Below are 22,167 nucleotides of genomic sequence, written 5' to 3'. Positions count from 1 at the left end.
TTTTGGCCATTTTATGAGGTCATAACGATTTTTTGGATTGTGTAACCATTAGCCTATAACCAACAAAGGTAACCCCCCCCACCTTATCACCTGAATCTCCTCCTAGATCACCATTGTGTTCTTTTTAACCAAATATCTCTCAGAGGGGCGTGGGGAGTGGCTCCTTATTTTCATCTAAAGTGACAGACAGAGAATCAGCACTTTTGAAACAGGGTTGAAACAGAGGGGATTATGGGTAATGCTGCAATGATCTGTTTGGTGTTTCAGCCAATCAGAGACAGGTTCTGTATATATCTAAGACCTATAATATATTGATGAAAAACAGTATAATAGGGGACCTTTAAAGGATATAAAGAAAAACACTCCGATGTCCATCATTGATACATGACTTCCTGTTTCAGGACGTTCCAATGGGTCAGTACCACTTCCAGAGACGAGAAAGGTGAGCCAGAAACAAAACTATGTAAACTGTAAAATATGATAAGGTCATGACCATAGACTGGTCATGACATACAACTCAGTTTTTACAAAATATCTTCACATGTATGGGACCATTTTTATTCCGTCTCCATGTTTGAATCTCTCCTCCCCACCCCTCGCTTCCAGGTCCAAATCTCAAAGGAGGAGGTTTGAGGAGGAACTCAACGAGCGAATGATTCGCACCATCGACGGCATCAACTCGCAGAAGTAAGCACCATGTCTGCTGCTGCACATCCTTCATCTACATCACTATCACTTATGAGAAGAATGACTCCTAGTACTAAGAAGTAGAAGCTTCAAGTCAGCTTGAACAGTCAGAAAAAGTATCCTCATAAGTTATCTGGCTATTGTGCTCCAGTTATTATATATTAAACAACAATGATTTAATCTTTATGTAAATATCTGTTTTATGATATTCTGTATTTCAAGAAACACAAAGAAACAGCTGTTTTGAATAAAAAAAGGTGTTCTTTGCACATGTCATAACATTGTAGCATTTTTAAATATTCTTAAAATGTAATAAAGACCAACGCTAATGTTCAAATACAGAACAGATTTTAGATATTCATATAATACATGCGTGTGTGTGTGTGTCTGCAGACAGTGGCTGAAGTCTGAAGACATCCAGAGGATCTCTTTGTTCTTTCACAACAAAGCTCTGGAGAAAGAGGTAGGCGAATCTTACAAAATCCCTGCAAGCGTTATTTACTAGGGAAACGAATCCATGCAAGAGTCTAGAAGGAATAACTAACATTTAATTAAAAAAGAGAAGTGTGTGTGTGAGAGAGAAACTTCCTTTGGAGGGAACTTTGGGAATATTAGCCTTTGCAGACCATTTACATGCACTAAAACCCATATAACACACTACAGGAGAGGGAAACTCCAAAAAGCATATAAGGGCCTCTTTTAATTATTGGATTAAAAAAATATATATACAGTAACAACTTTTCTACTCATTATTTATGGATCTATAGTTTTCTGCTTTATCCCTCACAGAAGTCTGTTATTGTTATCGTGCATGCAATATAAATAAAAGTTGACTTTGCCGTAGCATGTTTTTTCTGCTGCTCCTCATAACATTGAACCCTGTTTCCCATTTGTCTTCCTTCTCTCAACAGTACAGATCCACAACATTACCAGCCTTCAAGTATTACGTGACCTGCGCCTGCCTCATATTCTGCTGTATGTTCATCGTGCAGGTCCTCGTCCTGCCCAAGTAAGTCGTCCCCCCCCCCCACGGGGTTTACATACCAGCCAACTCTATCTGTGGCGGCGGGTTGATGTGAGAAAGAGCCATTTGACACACCAGCTGTCTCATCAACAGTACCACGTTGAAATGAAAGGAGGCAGGATGCTAAAAAGCAGATCGAGATGAAAAGGCTCCATGTCTGCTTAGTGATTATAGATCAGGTGAATCAGACTGCGTCGCCTCTTTCATGGCGAGGAAAGAAATTCACCGTCATGCTAATTTACTGCCTCTGGGAGCCGAAGGTGTAATTCAGCTTCTGAGGGCCATTGATCGTACAATTCCCCCCTCGCTGTCTTTGTCTTGGCTCTGTGTGTCGCAGCATCGCTACGCACGTTTAGAAGTGACATCATCTGTTTTATAGCAAGGGTCCTTAAATCAGACGAACACAGAAAATGCGATATATGGGCGTTACTGTATTACAAAGCACATTCAGTACTGTAGCATCCACCTTCCTGCTTATATCCACGTTCCTGCTTATATCCACGTTCCTGCTTATATCCACCTTCCTGCTTATATCCACGTTCCTGCTTACTCTGTGAAAATGGAATGCAGGTCGGATGTAGAATACATTAGAACCTGCATTTAATTGTGTGTGTGTGTGTGTGTGTGTGTGTGTGTGTGTGTGTGTGTGTGTGTGTGTGTGTGTGTGTGTGTGTGGCAGAACTGCTGTGCTGGGGATCTCCTTTGGCCTGGCGTTCCTGCTCTTGGCGTTGATCCTCCTCCTTTGCTTCGGTGGTCAAATACTGGTGAGTTTGAACTGATTTAATAAGTGTACACACACACACACACACACACACACACACACACACACACACACACACACACACACACACACACACACACACACACACACACACACACACACACACACACACACACACACACACACACACACACACACACACACGTACTGTTTAAAGATACTTCTTCTATATGTTTTATTTCCATTTCCTGCTACTTTCTACTTCTACTCCAATACATATCAGTGGTAGAAATTATAATCTGTAATTCAATATTCTTTTCACTTTAGAGTTACTTTAAATATGTAGAATCATCATAAACAAAAACCTGTACCTTTCTTATTTATCTGTATATAAATTATATACACACATACAGTTGTTTTCTCTATATGCTGGTGACACAATGGATTCCTTCATTTATTATTTATTTGTATTCCCATTTACATTCATATTCACACTGCCATACAAACATACAGAACATTATGTATGTCCGTCAGGTTTAACTACTTAAGGGAATGGCATATCTTATGTGCATAAAAAAAGCATACAAATTGTATGAAGTTTGTCTACATTTTCAAACAAGCAGTTAATGACTCTTAATGCTCCAGAACATGATTTTATTTATGTCTGCGCAGAAGAAAACAATCACTGAATTCACATTGCCCATCTTAGCTGTTTCTCCATATATCTTTTTCTCATTTTAGCTGCGATTTCATCCAAAATCAATGTGTTAATTATCCCAGCTGTTGGAGATTTGGCTCACATCTTTCTCTTTTTTCACATGGATTCATTCCTTCACACAAAGAAAGATGTCTTTCCTTTACTGATCAATAACTAAGATACTGCTGAGTCGAGGTATGTTTTGTCATCACTTTTTTTTTTTGGGATCACTGTGTGAACTGCAGCCTTCCTATAAGGGCTTTATATGAGCTTTATTCTCCTTCATACAACAGTCCATCCATCGTGTCACTGCTGCTTGTTATTGAGCACAGTGGAACAATGGAGGGATGGGTGTTATTTACAAGCTGCCTGTCACAAGTGTTTTATGGTCAATCAATAAATGCTTCGCCCTTTAGAGCCTTGTTCCCCCCCCCCCCTTCTCAAGAGAGTTTTATATCGCTATAAGTGGGTCATCACCTGTAATTAATGGGAGGGGGTTAATCTATAATGCTGTATCTGCGCTGACCCAGATATCAATTTTATAAACTGCCTCAGTAACAACTTAGAGAGAGATCCTGTTTAATGGGTGTGTTGTGCTTTCCATTAAATGTATCGCTCAATGAAAGCTGATGTGGTCACTGGTGATTGGTGAAAGAGCCTGTTATTGACCAATGAAGTCTCACGGCAAATGTGTGCATGTGCGTTTCGCTGGTTGGGTTTGTGTAAGGACTTTTTAATGAGGCTGAATAAAGTTCAAGGACATGATTAATTTATCTGTGAAAAGTTGCATTACATGTTTATTGTGATGAAACAACATTTCTTGGAAAATCCAATTAGATAATCTGTTCTGTAGGAGAAGGCATCACCGCAACTACTACAACTACCGTGTAAAACACACTGCCATTATTTAGCGACAATTAGAAGAAAACTTCGATATATCTATGAACCATCACTCACTTCAGCGTGTTTTAGATGTTCATTTCATCTTCACAGAGTACATATTATATTCATTTTCTTGCTCATGCTTGTATTTTAGGTGTCTACAAGATCATGTTGACATGCTTTTATTCTAAAAGGGCCCTATTGTGCTTTTTTGGTTTTCCCTTTCCTGTAGTGTGTTGTTTTTGTGTATTTGAATGGTCTGCAAAGGCTACATTTCAAGAGGGACTTTATCACACTAAACCCCTAATTACCTGATTATTTGCCTCCTCAGCAGGGGAAGAAGGGCTCCTTCTGCTCCTTCACCTGGTTCCCCACTTCCTCCCGCATCATCGTCACCAACAATCCCTGGCTGCGATTGGTCCTCACCATGACGACCACAGCTCTCATACTTGTGATGGCGGTGTTCAACATGGTGAGAAGTTATTTACAGGTTTCTATGTGTTGGACTGGCATTCATACCTGCATAAAGTGCTAATGCAATATTTAGAAACCATAACATAGGCAAGTTTTAACAGTATCAAAAGTAACATGTATCTAGTTTATAACATTTAATTTGTAATAAAGACAAAAAATCAGGTAATTTATGAAGTTGTCGAACCAATCTATATTTGTTTTTTTATAAGTTTAATAAAAAAAACGCTAGAAAATATAAAAACAACCAACACATGAAGCCAAGTGAGAAAGTGTGTGTGCTTGTTTGTTCGCCCCATTCAACAACAAAACCTGAAATTGGTAACATGGACTGTTTCTGAATACTGTTTTTAAGGTTAAAATGATGAAGTACCTGATTTATACTACTCAGCCGCTCTGGCGCTGATTATCTAGTCACATAATGAAAATGTAATTGTATTTATATAGCACCAAATCCAACAAAAGTTATCCCAGGCACTTTTTATTTTTAACTGGTCTAGACTGTTATATTATTTACTGAGACCCAACATTTTCCACCATCAACAAGCACTCGGCCTCAGTGGCAAAGAAAAACTTAACAGGCGGGCAAAATGTAGTTTAACTGTTTTTATCCGTCAACTCTTGTCTTCAGGGCAAAACATAAACTCAATATTAACCAGTTCTGGCGCCTGCAACTGTTAGGTGATTTCTGTTTTGTTTTGCAGTTCTTCGTGGAGGACCCTGGAGGATCGGGGGAGGAGGTCATGACAACTACTCCACCTGTGAATATAACTAATGACAGCCTGCTGGAGTACATGGAAGAAAACACAGGAGAAAACAAGTTTTATCTGCCAGTAAGTACAACAGGGAGAGGTCATCAATATGGATGGAAAGAAGGTTAAAGGGGACCTATTATAGATGTTGAGGTTTACCATTTCCTGTAGTGTGTAAAATAGGATTATGTGCATGTAAATGGTCTGCAAAGGCTAAAACCCCAAATTTCTCTCCCCCCCCCCCTGCCTGAAACTCCTCAATTGAACCCTTTTGTTTACTTCAGTGATATAGTGACATCACTACCTAACACCTGCGCTTCCATTGGCTAGCACTCTAACATATTGTACATGATAGGCTAAAGGGTGGGACATCTCTAAGCGGTTACCCAATCACAACAGAGCCAACCAGCTAACCAATCAGAGCAGACTGGGCTCTGGTTTCAGACAGAGGGTGAAAAGAGGTGCTGCTGCACAGGCAGTATGAGAGAAATAAAGAGCTTTTTGAACATTAAAGGATGGAGACATGTCACAGAAGGGCACAAAATACAAATAGGAACCTGAAAATGACCATAATAGGGCCCCTTTAGTTTTTAAAAGTCTACTTACTAACCACCAGTATCCCAAAAGTAACCTAAATGAGTTAACATTTACCTAAAACGGTAAAGTTAGAGATTTGTGTTTGGAAAAATTCATCTTCAGTGTTTTCCACAGGGTCAAACTCTTCACTGCACTTTGAAAATTAGGAGGCTTAATCCATGAAGAACTCTTTGTGCTATTCTTAACCATTAACATATTGGTTGTACAAATCTTTACGGTAATGACTCGGCAAAAAAAAGTCACCCCACAAAGCATGGTAAACAAGAACACAAGACTGAGAACAGTTTGCCCCAGTAGATAATGGATTTTAAATCATCCCCCAATCATGTCTCTGCAGCGGTCCGTCACAGTCTAGATAGCTAATTACTAATTACTGAGCTTTTACTTGCAGTTTATACCATAACAGTCATGTAAATGTTTTTCTTTTAATTTAAATAACCCACGTTTAAGCTGCAAGGCATTCACTGAGGCAACGTCTCTATCCTCTCTCTTTAACGTAAAGCTATGTCAATGTTTTCTATTTACACGGGGAATCTTCTGTGCAGCCGTTCAAAAACTGTTAGGCTGATTAAATTATTTCACACCAAGCTAAAAGAAAATCACCCAAGCTGGCAAACCAAGATGTTTATAGTTGAAATCATCGGAAAGCGTCAGAGGCCTTCTTTACAAACTGGCTTACAGTAAACCACATATTTGATCATTTTATAGTATATCATAATCATGCTATATCCTCATGTCATTGTGGTGGATTACAATTTAGTAGATTTACTTGAGTACACATTTGACTTGAATTTTGTGCAATTTTTTACGCTTGTATTCCACTATTCTTTGGCAAATATTGTTATTTTTACTGCGCTATATTTATTTGACAACATTAGTTACTAAATACAAATACAAAATATAAAGTAGTATATTATTAAGTACACAAAATAGCTACAATTAACTCCATCTTTGCAATCTGCAACTTTAACATACACATTAATACATCAATAATTATATAATCCAGTAATAAAATATATGCCTTTCTGCACAATAAATACTTATGCTTTTGGTATATTTAGAAGCTTATATATTGTTCCCTAAAGTGGACCTATCATGCTATATTTGAATAATATAGTGTAGGACCATACCTATATAAGGCATATTTATACTTTTTATTTTTCAAAATACCAAACAGATCATGCATTTTAGCCATTCCTCATTTCGCTCAATTTAACACTGTCTTTGCATGGGCTGATTCTGTGAGAACAGCACCATCTACAGGCCTGGCATATGTACTACAGCGTCTCCAGCGCTTTCTAAAGGCAATATCCGTGGCTGTCTCCTCCTGATTGGTGGAGTTGGCCCAATAGCCGTCGCGCCACTTCTGTGACGTCAGAGAAGTGTTCAAACCTGGATCAGTCTGTATCAGATCCGTTGCAGCCCCTTTTTAAGAGATTTGGGTATGGAGGAAAATAGAGAGGGTTGTGTTTTCTGACACTTGGTGAGTTCCCTGGAACACCGGGGACACATATTCATGTATAAAAAACGTACAAAAGTGCATTTTACATGATAGGTCACCTTTAAATCAGGTTATAACTTGAATCAAGTACTTGTACAGATTACTTTTTCATAGTTTTACTTTTACTTAAGTAGAAGGGCTAAGTACTTTTTAACACGTCTGGTCAGTAAAACTTACGTCATGTTATCTCAATTTAATGTTACATTGTGTTGTAAACTAATGTAGTTAAGGTCTCACAGTGCTTCACCTGTGTGGAAAAGTATTTTAGATCTCCATATTTCTTTGTCTCTCTCTGTCCCCAGTACTTCATCTACTGCTGTATCCTGGGGCTGGTGTCGTGCTCTGTGTTCCTGAGGATAAACTACGAGCTGAAGATGGTGGTGATGCTGGTTGCCGTGGTGATCTACAACATCATCATCCTCCAGACACACGCCTCTCTGCTGGATGCCTTCAGCAAAGCACTGTACCCCACCAATAGTCTAGACAGGTACCTGCACACACACACACACACACACACACACACACACACACACACACACACACACACACACACACACACACACACACACACACACACACACACACACACACACACTCCTCTTATAACCATAATTAGTTGAGGTCACAATTTCTGTGTGAAACCCTTCGACCCCCCTTTGACCCTGCAGCCTGCTCACATCAGTCGAGCAGAGCGGATTCAAATCACTAATGAGACTCGAGTCTTGAGGGATAGCTGAGGTAGCAATATGCCAAATCCCTGTCAATCAAGTGCAACTGCTGGAAAGAAGGAGGATGAGTGGCAGAGTGAAAGCAGTTTGTGTTGATGGAGCTGTAATGATATCTGGCTTTTAACTGACAGCTGGAGTCTCACTGCTGAAGAAATCCCTTTCTGCAAACAGTTTTAAGAGCTGTTAGAAAGACTGTGGAACATTTTTTTTCCAACTCCAACCTTGACTTTATTAGCATGAAGAGTGTACACCCAAAGGATTGGGACATGCGGTACATAGAATTTTTAGACAGTGGTAAATAAAAAGCAAATAGACAAATGGTCAGGTTAGACTAGTAGTCAAAGGAAGCTAGCAGGCTTTCTGGTGCCACAAAATGTCTGTTGCTTCAAAATAAGAATCACTTTGTAAATGTGAGCCACCTTTCCTTTCTATTTAAACTTTTGAGAATATTAGCTAACTTGTAGCTTACTACACTGAACAAAAATATAAATGCAACACTTTTGTTTTTGCTCCCATTTTTCATGAGATGAACTCAAAGATGTAAAACATTTTCTATATACACAAAATAACCATTTCTCTCAAATATTGTTCACAAATCTGAAAAAATCTGTGATAGTGAGCACTTCTACTTTGCCGAGATAATCCATCCCACCTCACAGGTGTGGCATATCAAGATGCTGATTAGACAGCATGATTATTGCACAGGTGTGCCTTAGGCTGGCCACAATAAAAGGCCACTCTGAAACGTGCAGCTTTGCTTTATTGGGGGGGTCTGGGGGGGTCCGAAAACCCTAGGGTTAAACCCTAACCCTAATATGTCACCCATTGAGCATGTTTGGGATGCTCTGGATCGGCGTATACGACAGCGTGTTCCAGTTCCTGCCAATATCCAGCAACTTGGCACAGCCATTGAAGAGGAGTGGACCAACATTCCACAGGCCACAATCAACAACCTGATCAACTCTATGCCAAGGAGATGAGTGACATGTTAGGGTTAGGTTTAGGGTTTAACCCTAGGGTTTTCGGACCCCTCCAATAAAGCAAAGCTGCACGTTTCAGAGTGGCCTTTTATTGTGGCCAGCCTAAGGCACACCTGTGCAATAATCATGCTGTCTAATCAGCATCTTGATATGCCACACCTGTGAGGTGGGATGGATTATCTCGGCAAAGGAGAAGTGCTCACTATCACAGATCTTTTCAGATTTGTGAACAATATTTGAAAGAAATGGTTATTTTGTGTAAATAGAAAATGTTTTAGATCTCTGAGTTCATCTCATGAAAAATGGGAGCAAAAACGAAAGTGTTGCATTTATATTTTTGTTCAGTGTATTTCAAATGTTAATGAATTATTTTTAGCTAACTATAAGCTACTGTATCAACAGTTTAACTTTAAGCTAGCTTTAAAATGTACTATTTCAACGGTTTATCCTCGAACTTCTAGCACATTTTTTCAACTTTTATCTAAATGTTAGCTCACTGTTTACATTTTCTAAACATGATTTTTAATATTAGTGATCCCTTCACCTAACAGCAACATCAAGTAAGCGAGTTAATGGTCCTCTGTAAAAAGAAAAGCAGAACATCTTAATGGAATTGGTTGAATACAAGATCGTCCGATTTGGCCCCACATGATCAACATTGATATATTGTTTTGTCTCTACCTCTGTGTCCAGACCAGGAGTGCTGAAGGACCTGAAGACGATGGGCTCTGTGTCTCTCTTCATCTTCTTCATCACCTTACTGGTATTAGCCAGGCAGGTCAGTAGTCTTCTTGAAAAATCCACCACAATGAAATAACTACATCTGTGATAATAATAATAACCATAGTAAGATCTTATTAGGGCATCCAGTGCGTCATTTAAAGTTGTTTTGCACAAAAACTCTGCATGTGGAGACATTTTCAAGACACTTGAAACAGAGCAAGTGAACCTGCCTTCAAAGATTTGGTTCAGAAATGCTCGAAATACTTCAGATTGACATTTCTGTCGCGTTAGAGCAGCCAGTCTGGCCCACTGCCTCCATCTCTTCTGTGTCCAACATCCTTGCTTCATGTGAGAGCTAAACTCAGCTGACACAGATTTGGTGTGCGTGTTTCATCTTTCCTGGGGTACCATCCATCATCTCTGACCCCAACACAGATGTTCAGGATAGAAGGACTCCCCCCCCAAAGCTTCTGTACCCAAGACTGGGGCTCCCCTGAGAACACCAATGGGTCCAAACAGCGCCATGTGTTGTGCTCAATCTAGGTCACCAGAAGGGAGGGGAGCATTTATTTTGGAAACAGAACTTTGCCGTGGTAAACAATTTATCACTGTCATATCTTATTCCGGTATGCTCTCTTATCAGCATCTCCCAGGGTTCATTTGGTTTGTCCTTCCCAAATGCTGTTTGGGTATAAATGAGTGCATTGAAATGCTTCATCCATTATCCTCAAAAATATTTCTGGAAACAGGTCGAAAGGAATAAGAAGTGACGTCTCTGGAATCCCTTGACGCAGAAGTACGTCAATAGATGCTGCGTATGAGAACATCCTTTTGATGAACTTGTACCCTGCTATAAACACATTTGCTACATTTTCATCATCATCCCTAATGAGATGTTTACTTGGCCATTTAGTCAGAGGGAGGAGAAAGCAGGTTAGGAGAACATACGCATCTTTAATTCATCCCTCATGAACAGATGCGCGATGGAGCAAAGCTCATTTACAGACTAGTTAGCAGGTTTCTAAACGGCCTACTTTCTAAACTCCGGGAGGAGTTCCTCTTTCTGCAAGAGAGGCAAGTGCTCAAACTGTACACACACATATCAGGGTAGGGGGTGCTTTAAAATATATTCCAATACTTTTTCTAATTCCCTTTTCAGTTGCATTACTCAACAATATTATAGTCTGTTTGCCTGCTCATATAGTCCTATTGTGAACTTGGAAATGTTGAGCACCCCAAAGTTGTATATTAGAAACGTAAAGAAGGGGTCCCTAGCACATAGAAACTGTCGGTTGCTTATTTGCATATGTTGGTTAATTTGCACAATTGTCATAAGGTGCATTTATCAGCGTTAATTAGCATCAGACAATAGTTAAAAAATGGTTTGGCCGATTTGGAATCTTTTGGAGTGGTTTTGGGGATGTTGAATACATTTCTTACATTTTCAGGATAAAATAATGGCAGTTTGAACCTGGAAGTGGCCATATTTGTACTCCTGATCCGGGCTGATTTGAATGAATTTTGGGTCTCAAAACTGCCATTTGTTATCCTACAGATCCTACTTTTTTTTTTTATTCAGAGCAGAAAAAGGAAACGCAGCATAGTCTGTGAGTTCTGCCTCCCAGCTGCGATATGCTGTCATCCTCCAAGGATGTTAATCATTTGGCACATTAGTGTTACCGGAGCAGCGGCAGTTCAATTAAATTAAATTAACCTACATGCAGATTTCATGGCGGATCCTGTATCGCACCAATCTGAAGCAGTTGCAGTTCCTCATATCCTGCAAACCGGCTTTTCATGCTGGGATGCCTCTCTCCAAAGAGAACAATCTTTATGAGCTGGAAAGTCGTTCTACTTTCTGTGCCTGAAAGACAGAAAAATGACGAATTCTACACCCGGTAAAAGTATTTTTAGAGGCGACTGTGTGAGACGTGTGCTCTGGATCGTTAAAATATGTGCACAAGTACATCTGACATCTACGTAACGCGGTTCTTAGTATTCCGTTACTCCTGATGCCTGATATTCATACACAAATGATCCACACCATTATTTTTATTCTATGCTATCTTTATTTCCATTTCAGCCCCAGGCTATCAACACTATAGCAAAACATCCCAGCACAGAGCATATGGGCTTCACTGGTGGAGGCATGTACTGCCACCTCTTCCATCTCAAGGGAAAAAGTGTTCAGTGCACACATTTCTTTCAGACTGCTAACTACACACATCAAATACATCTCACAGGAAGCCAAAACTGCTCACACACACACACACACACACACACACACACACACACACACACACACACACACGAGCATAATGATGGTGTGTTCAAGGGACTCTGTCTTATGCACAAACACACTCGTGGGATGGTTTGACCCTGCAAAAAAGAAAACTCCCTCAAGCATGAAACATTATAAAAAAGAAAACAATAGAAGCAGTGGCTACCTTTTATGCAAAACAGTCCTGCTTCTTTTCTTTTTCCTTGAGCCACGAGAGAAGGGCTTTTTTATTTTATTTTTTTATACAGTTGGTTACGTTTTCCCTGAAATCCTATACATTTTTCATTGAATGGCAAATAATATAAATATTTAAGACACACTCTCATGTCTTTTACACATTTCTGTAGCTGAATACATCAGAATTTAACTGTTGAAAAATGAAATGTGGTCAGTTTCTTTTCTTCACCTGTAGATTCATAAAGTGTCCGTTAGCGTTGGAGAAGAGTGCTGGTGTGAATGACACAGGTGTCTCTTTACTCTGTGTCCTCCTGTAACAGAATGAATATTACTGTAGGTTGGACTTCCTGTGGAGGGACAAGTTCAAGAGGGAGTGTGAGGAGATCGAAACCATGGAGAACCTCAACCGGGTTCTGCTGGAGAACGTTTTACCTGCACACGTCGCCGAACACTTCCTGGGACGCAACTGGAAAAACGAGGTGAACATTCAAAAAAAAACTGTACAGTCTTTTTTCCTTTATGTTGAGTTGCGGTATTTATCTTTCAGGTTTTATTTATTAAAACATGTATTTATGATTGTAAGTTATAGGAATATTTTATGTTTGAGAATATGCTTATTTGCTTTTGCAATAATATGGTTGTATAAATGTGTAGCTGGAGACACAACCCTTTTAGCTAGCTGAGATCTACATGAAGTTATTGAGACATTCTGATTATTACATGCACAGTATCAATAAGTAATTGAATTTAAGGCACTCTTATTTCTTTTATTGTTTTGTGATATATGTTTAGTATTAACCATCATTAAACATGTGCTACTGTATGGTTAAATAGCAACAACTTTAACAACTGATGTTAAATGTCAGATCAAGTTTTACTCAAAGATATGTTTTGTACAAGGGTTTATGCAACAAAATAAATTGTAATCTCAAATCAACAAAACATACATTTTCCAATCCCATAATCATCTTGTTATCTTCAGAAACTGGCCTTTTTTAGTTTTCTTGAGAATAGACACAAATGAACGAGAGACAATTTGCTAAGAAATATCGCGATAACGGCTTAACATAATGAATTGAAACTAGGGAGTTTATACTGCCATACATACTTCCCAGTACATCATTTTTTTCCCTGCTCTGCTGCTTTTGCATGCCAACCCTTCCTTAACTCATGTTGCCACCTTTCCAATGTTTTTTATTCGGTCCATTTTAAGTTGCACTCGGTACCATCATTTAATCTGCTCTGAATCCTGTCTTTCCTGTGATGGATGCTGTTGCTATCTTGCTGCTGCAGTGACCTGACAGAAATGATTAAAGTGTCATTTTATTTATTTAAAGAAACGCCGTAATTGATCAGTGTCAGGTATTCAGCCCATAGATCTTCCCTCTGTGCTTGGGACTCTTTATTTTCTTTCGGTGCTCAATCAATACAACACATCCAGCTGTTATCTCCTCCCTCTCGTTACCAGGACCTTTATCATCAGTCCTACGAGTCCGTGTGTGTGATGTTCGCCTCCATCCCGGACTTCAAAGAGTTTTATACCGAGTCTGATGTCAATAAGGAGGGACTGGAGTGCCTCCGTCTTCTCAACGAGATCATAGCAGACTTTGATGAGGTAAACCCTTCTCACTCTAATAATCCTGCCATCTGACAACGTGGAAATAAATAATCTTTTTCTGAGACACAGCCACACTGACTGATTATGCTCTCAAGTCATCCTCCCTCTTCGTGTCTCCTTGTAGTCATGTGTCTTGTATAAGCATCTTTCTGTGGTTTGTGTGTCCCCTTTCCTAGCGTTCTAGGCATTTCAAGTGTCTTTGTGGTCAATTTGGTCTTTTCGTAGTCTTTTTTTCCCTTTGAAGTCATTTGTGTCTGTTCAGAATGGAGAAGGAATCACATTCATGTGCAATCATCACATGTACACACACAGTTTGGTGTCTCTTTGTGTTTTTTTGTGTCTCTGCGGTCATGTTTACTCATGTTGTAGTTGCTCTATGTCCCTTTATAGCCCTTTTGTGTCTCTTCCTAGTCAGTTTCTGTCAGAGTAATGAGACTCAAATTCATTTTGAATATTTTGTGCTTGTTTTGTATCACTTTATATTCATTTTTAATTATGTCTGCGTCTCAATGTTTTTGGTAGTCTTTTTGAGTCTTGTTTAAATCATTTTGAGTTGCTTTATGGTCATTTTGTTTCTATTCATTGTGGTTCCATGTCCCTATAACGGACATTTTGTAGGTAAATACCAGTAAACACCAATAAAGCAGTGTTGGCAGAGACATGCCGTGTTTTTACGCCTGTGTGTGTCATTTTTCCTCAGCTGCTGTCCAAACCAAAGTTCAGCGGAGTGGAGAAGATAAAAACCATCGGCAGCACCTACATGGCTGCAACTGGACTGAATGTGACTCCGGGACCAGAGTGCGCACAGGCATGATCTTACACACATGCACACATTGTCACACACACTGACATTGCATGTGATAGGACTCCTACTGTCAAGCTTTTATCCGAGCTCATATTTGGATAACAGAACAGAGAACAAGAGCCTTTTTGCGAAAACAGAGGGCCAAGTAGTTTTGGCAGCTTGATCTCATATTCAAAAATATTGTCATTTGTCATTTATGGCTACAAAACAGAATGAAGATAAAGCATCAAAATGTGTTTATTTGCTTTGTGTGGGTTGCCCTTAAAATGTGCTACACATAACATTTAAGCACCAGTGATTCATAACTGTGCTCATTTGAATACATGAGTGGTTTTCACTGGAAGCAAACTAGATCAGCACTCACAAAGGTGGCAGCACATAATTTTTATTTTAAAACCAAATCTCTTTAATGCCTGTAGGAAATCTGCTAAATTGACCATTTGCTAAAATCCCTTTCCCCCTGAAGATGTTACTTCACCTGTCAAGCCTCCCATTGTAGTACCGCACGTGAGGCAGATTTAACTCTAAATTCTTAGTCTTTTTTTGTAACTCTGGGAAAAATAATATTTAAAATGCCATACAGGGAAAACCTAGTTTGAACACATGGTCCAAACGACCATCAAGATAATGTTTTTTTAAAAAGCCAGTCAAAGAAAACTTGATTGAAGATGCGACGGGATGCAAAAGTTGAATTTCAAAGATGCAACAAATCATTATTCCACTGCATGATATTGGGGTGCTCATAATACCTCGTTTTCTCCCCCATGCATTTTAGGAACATGACCGACAGAACATGCACATTGGCACCATGGTGGAGTTTGCCTTTGCTCTTGTGGGGAAGCTAGATGTCATCAACAAACACTCCTTCAACGACTTCAGACTCAGAATTGGTGAGAACATTTCTTCACGGCGAATTATCCCATTTGAATGCAAAAGTAATGCTTAGAATACTTAATTATTTAGGAGAATGATCCATTATATTTGTGATTTGGTATTGCTAGGTATAAACCACGGGCCAGTGATCGCAGGGGTCATCGGGGCCCAGAAACCTCAGTACGACATCTGGGGAAACAGTGTGAACGTGGCCAGTAGGATGGAGACCACGGGGGTTCTGGGAAAAATACAAGTGAGGGTCTCTCTTTCCACATTAAAGGTCTTCCAGCGTGATAGAGAACTTCCTATTCTAGTCATGTTTCCTTCTTCCTGTGCAGGTAACAGAGGAGACGAATCACATCTTATCCACACTCGGGTACATGTGTTCGTGTCGGGGCATCATTAACGTGAAGGGCAAAGGAGAGCTGAAGACCTTCTTTGTCCACACGGAGATGACCCGATCTCTTTCACAAGGAACTGTGATGCCTTGAGTGGGCAGAATAAAAACAATCATACGCGAAGTGGCCGTAGATATTTCATGCGCCGTAACTTAAACCCATTACCAGCAGCAGCCTGCATTGGATACACGATTGTTGAGAAGCAGTTTTGTCTTTAGCAATAGCATTACAACGTAGAGGTGAAATGTCGCAGTCCTTCAACGCTGCACTCTGGATTTTTTTATAAACTCGAGTGTGACCAAGACATTGCCCTGAGGAGTCTCTTCACTGACTAAAGGAGTGCCTGACTAAAAAGAGGTTTGCTCTCAAGGACCGCAGCCGCCCGTCTGTACAGTAGTAGTGGTGTGGAGCTAAGTGCCAGTGTTGCAGAGCTTCAGAGCCTTATACTTGAGCTGCCTGCAGAGCTGTGTGTTATTTTTATATATCTGCCTGTTTGGCACTGTGAGCCGGTTTGTTCCATTTCATCCTAAATGGATGTTACAACAGCTAATTGTCTTTTAGGGTGCGATGGATGAATTGTATTTATAGCTTAAGAGCTTTAGAGAAACGTTTTTTTTTTTTATAATCCACTTAGAACCAGACCAACAGCAATGTGTGTAATGTCCACTGACATCCTTTTGTTATTCATTAAACATTTGTATATAAATTGACGTCTGCTGTCTTTGTGTTTTTTTTTTAGCGCTTTAAAAACAAGTGCAGCTTGAAAGAAGCATCACATTAAAGTAACATCTGTTATCATCTTTAGTTTGAATGATTGGAGATAACACAGGTTTTCATTTGGCATACTTATTTATTGTAGAGATCTTTAAATGCAAAAAGACAGTTTAAGGGGAGGCTCAGTGATCAGAAGAAAAAATAGTACATGCATTATGAAAAGATCACAAAGAAGAGCTTAAATATGTGTGATGAAGTCAGAGATACAAGAAGTATTTGCTGTTTTTCCAACTTTTCCAGAGTCAGACACATATTACGACAGACATTTTGTATGTATTTGTTACAGTCTGAGTTATATCAAACAGAAATATTAAACTATCTTGGCTCCACTGTTTGTCTGAGATCAAATATCACGATCATAATCCCTTAGGCATTCAGTAAATGATCAAAACTAAGGAAGGTGAGTGGGGGCCTTTTTTCTAAGCTTGTCTGAAATCAGCTGATTTATTTAATTAGATAATAGAGTGCCACAGTGACGCGTCCTAAAACCCGGAAGTAAACTCCTTCCGGTTCCCTCGACAAAAAAGCAATGCAATTTCTCCATAGGATTTTGGAAAATAGCTCGAAATAAGGTCTGTGGTTGACACACATTTAAGAGATGGATCACGTTTTGTTCAGCCGGATAATCTCCACATGTCTACCCTACTTTTATCATTTTCTAATCATAAATCTAATCGATAGATTTATGATCGATAGATATATGACCTTATTTCGAGCTATTTTCCAAAATCCTATGGAGAAATTGCATTGCTTTTTTGTCGAGGGAACCGGAAGAAGCTTACTTCCGGGTTTTAGGACCCTACTTTAACAGTAGCTACTATACTAGCATCTATTATATCAGACAATCATGTTATAGTCTACGTGAACAACAGTTTCTTTAATAGCATAGGATCTATTTTTAAAGCAATAGAAGCCATTTTGGCGGAAATACAAAGGAAATCTATAACAATGGAAAGATCATCTATTATTAAAGATGCTTATTTCTCCAAATGTCAATGTTTTCCTTTAAATTGAACATGATACTATATTAGTGTAAATGTAAATATCTCATTTATTAAAATACCCTCTGGTTTACAAATGCAAATAATCAATAACACTTTGTATTTTTTAGTATGAACACTATCATCAGATATGTTCTGTAAGTTAGAACAGTAATTATGATAAAGACTGTCCAACTGAAATGGACTGTGATGTAATGAGCTACTTTTACAGCAGACATCTCTCAGGATGAATCTCTAATCGAGGTGTGAAACCATTGTTTTAGAAAGTGTTTTGTCCACTTCATGCAACAACATTTCCAATTTACTCACCCCTTAAATAAACGCTGCTGTTCTAACAAAGAAACAGATTCAAATACTGTGTCCTTTCTAAGAATACATGCTCTATTTCTACCAGAGTACAAAGGAAGAAGAATTTAAGAGATGTCAAATGTTAAAAAAAAAAACATTATGTAAGAGGTTGGTCTTAGTTGGACAGGTTTAGTATTTATAAAAAGGAATCTTTCAAATCAAAGAGGTTATTGATGTGGATTAAGATGTGTTTTTACATAAAGAAAGGGTGACCAAAAACTTTGTAACTTGTACATTTTGTGTGGATAACTTTTTTCCCTCTGTAAGTACAAAGAGAGAAATCCTGTCTGTAAAAATCCACAATATACCTTTCATCATGTCTTATATAAAAGCCGTAATTATACTGAAGGCAGAAATCTGAACAGACTGATCTTTAATATGGTGCAATGTCGAGATGCAATAACTGGAAGACATTTTGGATGTGTGCCACCTTAACCTTAAATAACACTGGTACTGATGGAGCAATTTTAGCTTCAAACAAGAACATAGCTTGAGCTTCCTAGGAAATGTCACTTTCTTAATATCTTCTCGTATTTTGACGGAAAATGTCAATTTAAATAACCATTTTACTGCTCATAACCATAATGAATGTATCAGAATGAAATGTAACCTAATTAAAGTTTGCTCGATTCTTATTTTCATCAATTCAACTGAAATCTACAGGCTGCAACACTGGTTTATTATTTTCACTTTCATCTTATTTTATGATACTTTCAAATAGGGACCACTGATCCGTATGCCTGTGCCACATTCCAGGTGATCCCGTTTTTCATGAAAAATTCGGCTTTTGTGCAAGCGACACGAGAGTGCTGCCGGCCCGGTTGGTAGAGGGCGGGAACAGGGCGACGGCCGTACTCTGCAGAGGAGCGCACCGGGACGATCCGCAACTTCTCCTGGAGACGATCAGGCCAAAAGATACAGAATAAATACTCAAAAATAAATGAATTAAACTAATCTTGGCTTGACACTCCCCCTCCATGTTAAATTAGGAAACAGAAAATGGAATTAGGAAATGTATTGCATATAATAACCCATTTTTTAAAACTTAGATCAGGGTTGTGCAAACTACGGCCTGGGGGCCAAATGCAGCACGCGGACCATTTTGAATCGGTCCTCAGCAAATTCGAAAAGTATAATGGAATATGGCCCACAAATTAAACTTGTGCTTTTCTTATGTTGTATTTCTTAAATATATATGTAAAAATATATCACGTAGTAGTATTCATGTGTTAATAAACCCACTTTTCAAATAAATTCAGTCAATTAAAATTGGAAACGTTTTCTAACAAATCTAAGTTGATAAGAAAAAAGCCCAATAACTTATTTACATAACAAGCTTGACATACACACTTCCTGTTTCCCCTCATTACAATCAATCTGAGGCTTCTGTTTTAAGGAATGAGCTAAACACTTTTTGTAGCAAAGTAAATGGAAAGCATAACTTACCTACATTTGATTGATTTTGCTAACTTATAATTTAACTTATAAGGCAATATACCTCACTTCTAGCGAGTTGCCCAGCCCTTCGTATATTTTTCTGTATCTGGCCTTCGGTGAAAAATGTTTGGACACCCCTGACTTAGATCCTTTTAGTTCAGGGAGGTCCGGCTTACTCTTTTCAGAATAGACCGTACCTCCCTTCACTGCAGGGTTTTCTATTTCCATTAGTGACAGGATCAAATAATAACATGCTGCCATTATCCTCTGAATAGTTTGTACAAAAAATAGTTTTTAATTCACATTCAAATGTGAAGTCCTGAACAGAAACATCTACATTCAGAGGGAGCTGTCACCATCACTGCCAGAAAGCCTCTTGACTCACTGTAATTATAAACTCCACCGTGTGTGTGTGTTTGAGTTTGCATTTGAGCGTGTGCGCGTGTTGTTTTGACACCCTCTCTGCTTTCAGGGACCCAGAAACTCTCTGTGAGCCAGTTTACTGGACATAAATAATTCCTCTGTGGAGAGGAAATGGCTTCAAAAGGAGCCATCAACAGATGTCATAAAACTTAGATGTATGTGTCACTTACCACACGGTTCATATGGGACATTTCGAAATATAGAAGCTGTATGTAAAATATCATCTAAAGCTTCTGTTTTCAAGTATGTGTGTCTTTGCCCCACCATTTTAATATGAGAGACATTTAAGAATCATATATAAATCATATAAACAAATATGTTCAGGGCTATATACATGTTCCTATGTTTGTTATGTGTACATTAAATGTTATCAAAGAATAACCACTGATAACAGATGTTATTATGGTATGTAAAATCTGCATAAGTGAAATGAAATTCAGGAGTTCTGAACAACAGAAACATAGAGACCATTTCCCCTAAAATAGAACAAACAATGCTAATATTTTACTGAGTCCAGGCCAAACACTTGTTATAATCATAAGTTGGAGCTCATCAGCAAGCTTAACCAGTTTAAAGTGTGATCAGTACCTCCTCATTTATGTCCAGCCCTGTCCCTTTATGGTGTTTCCTGTCATCTCGGTGCAGCCTCATGTCGTAGCTCCCGGTCTGGTTGAACACTTGGTCGTACATGGAAACTTCCAGGACCTTTAAATACGAAGACAGTGATCATTCAAAGCATGTTGTAAAACACTAGTGCGTCCTAAATGCTCATTTGACTGAAGGTGCAGGAGAAAAGGGGTCAGATTAAAGCAATTATCCAAACAACCTCTTCAAATCAAGTTAAACAAAGAAAACAAATAAAATACAATGGTGTTACTGTAGTTTTCTGTTGTCAGAGTGTTATAACATTGTTGGACAAAGGTTCATGATCTTTCCATCTCCTTCTAAAACTACTTTAACGTTTGAATTGTTTCTGCAAATGTATTTCTAAATGAAGTGATGTCAATCGCCTTAATAGGTTATAATAAACTCTAGTGTTGTAGTGCCGAGAGATAGGAGTCGGAGGCGGTGCATCGAAGGTGCAAAAGGGAACTTTAATGAGGAGCAGAAAAGGACATGTCGCTGGCTTGCAGTCCGAGTAGACAAGAGAAAGAAAAGCCAGGAGGGCACACAATATATACAGGTAGCAACACATGTCCGTGCGGAAACAATACCCATACCCCAAAGTTCCGTGGTGAATTATGTCAACCAGTGATCACTACACAAGCCCCCCCAGAATTCAACCATGGACACAATCCTTGCGTCCGGGAGGAAGCACCACAGGGGCCGAGGAGGGCGGGGCCGGAAGGGGGCCGCAAGAGAGGGTAGGGGCCCAACGAGGTCGAGGGCATCCCCACCAGGGGTGGGGGGCCGGGCCGTCGTAAGGGGGCCGCGGTAGGCGTTGAGGCGAACGAAGAACACACCCGCCAGTCGAAGAAAGCTGGGTCGCTGAGCCGCGACGTGGGGACGGGCGTGAATATCCCGGTGGTCCACAGCAGGAAGGAGCGCTGCCCGACCGCAGGCAAGGGCACAGCGGCGGCGGGCACGAAGTCCCAGGGAGGAAGGAGCAGTGGACAGGGGAGAGGCCAGACGGGGTCAGACGGGGCGCTTTCCGAAGCCGCCGTCGAAGCGGTGGTCCCGAAGCGTGCCACCCAGGCGCCGATGAAAGCGTGGGAGACATCCTGAGCCGCCGTCGAGGTGGTGATAAAGCGAGAGGGTCCACACGAGGCCGACCAGACATGATCGAACCTCCTCTCAGGCACCAGGGAAAAGCTCAAAAGGGTCGTACTGACCACGGTCAAAAACAGGTAGGTGAAATTGTGAGATTGTCCACACGAGGTCAACCGGCTGGTCGAACCTCCTCTCAGGCACCACAAAAAAGGGGTTAACAGACGGATGTCAACCGATGGATGTCGATAGCCATTAGCAGCTAGCCGTTAGCTGTTGCCGTTAGCCGCTAGCTGGCAGCCGTTGGTAGCTGCTAGCCGTTGCTAGCTATCGTGGTTAGCTGCTAGTTGTCGTTAGCTAGCGCAGCCTGGACCTGCAGCCGCACGTCCCGAAGAAACAGCCCCATGAGGTAGAAGTCGGGTTCTCCCATACGTAGCAGGTCGTGTATCGTCTCCGTGTAGTCGGAAGGCCTGCTGTCTTCCAGTGCCGAGACGATGTGGGAATGGCGAGCGACGTCCTCAGCCATTCCGTGGGGGGCGCACCGAGCCTCAGGCCGCGTGCC

General features: G+C 40.0%; 2 protein-coding genes across 2 annotated transcripts; one reads left to right on the top strand and one right to left on the bottom strand.

Annotated features, from left to right (window-relative positions):
* Positions 1-395: 395 nt before the first annotated feature.
* Positions 396-16,623, top strand: LOC104962256 (adenylate cyclase type 2). Its single transcript, XM_010790678.1, has 15 exons — positions 396-442; positions 607-687; positions 1,081-1,150; positions 1,599-1,696; positions 2,391-2,475; positions 4,346-4,483; positions 5,187-5,315; positions 7,635-7,819; positions 9,734-9,818; positions 12,542-12,700; positions 13,690-13,836; positions 14,540-14,647; positions 15,420-15,534; positions 15,646-15,770; positions 15,856-16,623. Exons 1-15 carry the CDS (start codon positions 411-413, stop codon positions 16,006-16,008), a joined length of 1,710 nt encoding a protein of 569 aa, XP_010788980.1. The 5' UTR covers positions 396-410; the 3' UTR covers positions 16,009-16,623.
* An 829-nt stretch (positions 16,624-17,452) lies between these two features.
* Positions 17,453-20,600, bottom strand: cfap90 (cilia and flagella associated protein 90). The gene is made up of 2 exons (XM_010790677.1): positions 20,487-20,600; positions 17,453-18,931 (listed from the first exon to the last, which is right to left on the bottom strand). Exons 1-2 carry the CDS (start codon positions 20,586-20,588, stop codon positions 18,752-18,754), a joined length of 282 nt encoding a protein of 93 aa, XP_010788979.1. The 5' UTR covers positions 20,589-20,600; the 3' UTR covers positions 17,453-18,751.
* Between the last annotated feature and the right edge of the window lie 1,567 nt (positions 20,601-22,167).

Source organism: Notothenia coriiceps, unplaced genomic scaffold (assembly GCF_000735185.1).
Source record: "Notothenia coriiceps isolate Sejong01 unplaced genomic scaffold, NC01 NC01_scaffold00034501, whole genome shotgun sequence".
In the NCBI taxonomy this organism is placed as follows: domain Eukaryota; kingdom Metazoa; phylum Chordata; class Actinopteri; order Perciformes; family Nototheniidae; genus Notothenia; species Notothenia coriiceps.
Note: the sequence above shows the minus strand (reverse complement) of the source record. Positions and strands in the feature narration are given on the sequence as shown.

Coding starts and splice junctions, on each gene's coding strand:
- LOC104962256 (XM_010790678.1), top strand. CDS start 411: ATGGGTCAGTACCACTTCCAGAGACGAGAAAG. Junction 688..1,080: donor GACGGCATCAACTCGCAGAA/GTAAGCACCATG, acceptor GTGTGTCTGCAG/ACAGTGGCTGAAGTCTGAAG. Junction 15,771..15,855: donor GGGTTCTGGGAAAAATACAA/GTGAGGGTCTCT, acceptor CTTCCTGTGCAG/GTAACAGAGGAGACGAATCA.
- cfap90 (XM_010790677.1), bottom strand. CDS start 20,588: ATGTACGACCAAGTGTTCAACCAGACCGGGAGCTACGACATGAGGCTG. Junction 18,932..20,486: donor GGCTGGACATAAATGAGGAG/GTACTGATCACA, acceptor GATCGTCTCCAG/GAGAAGTTGCGGATCGTCCC.